At 55.5% G+C, this 3,712-nt stretch overlaps 1 protein-coding gene across 1 annotated transcript in view; it reads left to right on the forward strand.

The window, feature by feature from the left end:
* Positions 1-1,371, forward strand: part of LOC103804797 (vang-like protein 2-A) — a gene marked incomplete at its 5' end in the record, with an annotated part of 1,727 nt that extends 356 nt beyond the window's left edge. Inside the window, 3 exons of the mRNA XM_009077430.1 lie at positions 1-89; positions 316-547; positions 1,111-1,371. The exon at positions 1-89 is cut by the window's left edge and continues 32 nt beyond it. Of these exons, the coding sequence (XP_009075678.1) occupies positions 1-89; positions 316-547; positions 1,111-1,371 (582 nt within the window). The remainder of the gene's footprint in view (positions 90-315; positions 548-1,110) is intronic.
* Between the last annotated feature and the right edge of the window lie 2,341 nt (positions 1,372-3,712).

Below are 3,712 nucleotides of genomic sequence, written 5' to 3' on the forward strand. Positions count from 1 at the left end.
ACTGCGGCGCGGCCCCGCGAACCCAGCCACAACGAGTACTACTACGAGGAGGCAGAGCACGAGCGACGTGTCAGGAAACGGCGCGCCAGGTACGGAGCTGGGGTGGGATGGGTTCCATCACCATGGTGGGCTCACCCCTGAGAGCCTGGGTAGGGCTGGAGGTGGAGGGAGAGCTCCTGGGGTCGCCCATCCAAAGCTTGGTGGTCGCAGGATATGGAGAGATCTCCCTCCAAGCTGGTTTGGGGGCAAGTTGGGCTCTGGTTGTACCCCCCAAACCCAGGGCTGTGGTCACTTCTGTGGTTCTCCTCCCAACAGGTTGGTGGTGGCAGTGGAAGAAGCTTTCACCCACATCAAGAGGCTGCAGGAGGAGGACCAGAAGAACCCGCGGGAGATCATGGACCCGCGGGAGGCTGCTCAGGCCATCTTCGCCTCCATGGCCAGGGCCATGCAGAAGTACTTGAGGACCACCAAGCAGCAGCCCTACCACACCATGGAGAGCATCCTGCAGCACCTGGAGTTCTGCATCACCCACGACATGACGCCCAAGGTGAGACGTGGGGCAGGTCCAGAGGTTTGTCCAAGCATGAGGAGTTGGGTGGGGGTTTTTCCTCACCATGTGGGAGAAAGGGTTGGGGAGTACAAGGAGGTTGTAGTGAGGTGGGGTCAGACTCTTCACCCAGAGAACATGCGACAGGATAAGAGGAAATGGCCTCGAGATGCACCAAGGAAGGTTCAGGTTGGACATCAGGAGAAATTTCTCCATGGAAAGGGCTGCCAGGCATTGGAATGTGTTGCCTAGGGAGGTGGTGGAGTCACCAGCCCTGGAGGTGTCCCAGGAACAGCTGGATGTGGCACTCAGTGCCCTGTTCTAGTTGACAAAGTGCTGATGGGTCACAGGTTGGACTCGATGGTCTTGGAGGCCTTTCCAGCCTCGCTGATTCTGGGATAGAGCCAGAAAAACGTGTGTAACCCCCAGGGCTCAACACTGTGCTGGGAAGCAGCTGTGTGGGGATGTTTTTCCAGCAGGACCTGCTGAGCAGCTTGAGACTGCAACAAAAACCAGGCTGAGCTGTTGGAAGGTGAAGTTCACATGTCCTTTCCCTCCCCAAGGCCTTCCTGGAGCGGTACCTGACGGCTGGGCCCACCATCCAGTACCACAAGGACCGCTGGCTGGCCAAGCAGTGGACACTGGTGAGCGAGGAGCCGGTGACCAACGGGCTGAAGGACGGGGTGGTCTTCGTGCTGAAGCGCCAGGACTTCAGCCTGGTGGTGAGCACCAAGAAGATCCCGTTCTTCAAGCTCTCGGAGGAGTTCGTGGACCCCAAGTCGCACAAGTTCATCATGAGGCTGCAGTCGGAGACCTCTGTGTGAGCTGAAGGGACGGAGAGAGGGTGGCAGGGACAGCTCTCTGCTGCTCTCTGTCCCACGGGGCTGGGGGAGGCCGTGCCCAGGGCAGGACTGCGGCAGCGCCGGGAGCAGCGGTGGCTCCACCACCACTGCCACCACGGGCACTCGCCCTCCACCTCGGTTGGGGTGGGCTGAGCCCTTCTCCTCCTCCTCCTCCTCCTCCTCCCCACACCCAGGTCCTTGTAGCATGTCCCCAGCAGGTGCAGGTGGCCGAGGACAGTGCCCACCGGGAAGGAGAGACGGCGATTCGGTGCCATAACTCAAGGGCTAACTCCAAAACCTTCACCAGCGTCTTCGAGCACCTCCAGGTCCCAAGGACCTTCTGCTCTTGCCTGTTTTCTCCCTGCCAGCTGTCCTGGCTCAGGCCTTAAACCACTGTGTGGCCTCTGGGGTTGGGTTTGATCCCAGAGATTGTTGGGGGGAGGATTTTTGCAAACACCTCCATGATCTGTGGCTGCTATGAAAACCTCCCCTGGTATCCCAAGCGCTGAAGTGGTGACACTCCTGGCTGTAGGAGTGTCCTCCTCACCTCTGCTGATGGTTTGTAGCAAAATTCCAAGGGGAAATCTGGTTTTTCAGAGAGGCAGAAGGTTAGCTTTGGTTTTTTGAGTGGGTTTCCCTGAGGTGATCCATGGCCCTGCTCCCAGCAGCATCTCCATGGGGTTTCCCCATTGCCGTTGGAGCTGGGGCTGTGGCTTTGGAAGAACAGCTTGGGAGTCTCTTGGGGTCCAGTCCTGGACCTGTAGCCCCAAGGGGCTCCTGGCAGGGGTCAGTGAGGTCCTTAGCGTCCCCCAGTGACGTGTGGCCTGTGGTGCTCCCACCAAACTCCCATCAGGGACACTAAAGCTTTTGCCTTCTCTTGGGTTTTGTTAAGGTCACAAATACCTCATGGATTTCTTTTTATTTTGGGACTGTTTTCCCTCTGGATCTGACCTTCTAGCCACACTGGGAGGCTCCTGGGGAGGCTGTGGCCAAGCCCAGTGGGGTTGGTTTGGTCGTGGAGGTGTCCAACTTCACTCCAGGGAGGCTTGAGTTGGGTTGGATGTTGGTTTATTTTGTCCTAAGCACTACAAAGGTTTGAGTTTGGGGGGTGAAGGCCACATGTGCCACCCCAAGGGGCTGAGGGACCACACGTGCCACCTCAGGGCAGGTGGAGGCTTCCCCAGTGAGCACCAGTAGCCAAATGAAGGTGCTGGAGAAGTCCTGCAGGGTCCATTCCCATCCAGGCACACACTGCTTAGGGTTTGGCTTTCCTGATTCCCAGGAAATCTCCATTTTTGGGGGAGTTTCCAACCCCTCTGTGCCTCTGCCCTCGTTTTCCAGGGGCTGAAGGAGTTTCACCCCCCTGATCCTTCAGTCCCCTCAGTGCTGCTGCCCCTGGGAGCCTATTTGGGGATGTTTCCCCAAAAAAAAAAATCCTTCACGGAGTGAGCAGAAGGGTCAGCCAGGGAGGGAGGGGTTTGCCCTTGGGAAGTGAAGCAGAAAAAACCCTTTTTGGTTGCATTTTGGGGCTGGTTTGGGTTTGCTCTGCAGAGCTGAGACCTTGTGCATGCGACTAGAGAGTTGTAAAGTGTAAAATGGTTTTTTAATATATAAAGAGCTTGTTTGGACAGTTTGCAGTGGAGCCAACGTTCCGCAGCGGTAGGAAGTTCTGTTGGTGTCTGTTTTGTTCTGGTTTTTGTTTTTTTTTTTCTAGAGGGACTAATATTGTACATTTTTTTTAATAAAATAAACCCATTTTGACTTTTTATTGGTTTTTTTCTTTGGTTTTCTTTGGTTTGGGGTCTATGGGGACAAGATTTGGGGGTCTATGGGGGGAAGAGTTTGAGCTATATGGAGCTAAGGATTTGGGGTCTAAGAGGCCAAGGATTTGGGGTGTAGGGGCCAAGGATTTGAGGTGTAGGGGCCAAGGATTTGGGGTCAATGGGGCCAAGAATTTGGAATTTATGGGGCAAAGTATTTGAGTTCAAAGAGGTTTGAGTCTATGAAGCCAAGGATTTGGGGGTCCATGGGGCAAAGGGGTTGGGATCGGTGAGGCTAAGTCTTGGGGGTTTGTGAGGGACAAGGATTTGGGGTCTATGGAGACAAAAATTTGGGGTTTGTGGGGCCAAGGATTTGAGGTCTATGGGGCCAAGGACTTGGGGTGTAGGGGCCAGAAATTTGGGGTATATGGAGCCAAGAGTTTGGGGTCTATAGGGCCAAGGACTTGGGGTGTAGGGGGCTAAGGATTTGGAGTCCATAGGATCGAGGATTTGGGATCTTTGGTGCCAAGGACTCGGGCAGGATGGAGCCCCACGCACAGCCC

The sequence above is a fragment of the Acanthisitta chloris genome, unplaced genomic scaffold (genome assembly GCF_000695815.1).
Source record: "Acanthisitta chloris isolate BGI_N310 unplaced genomic scaffold, ASM69581v1 scaffold21970, whole genome shotgun sequence".
NCBI classification, from domain to species: domain Eukaryota; kingdom Metazoa; phylum Chordata; class Aves; order Passeriformes; family Acanthisittidae; genus Acanthisitta; species Acanthisitta chloris.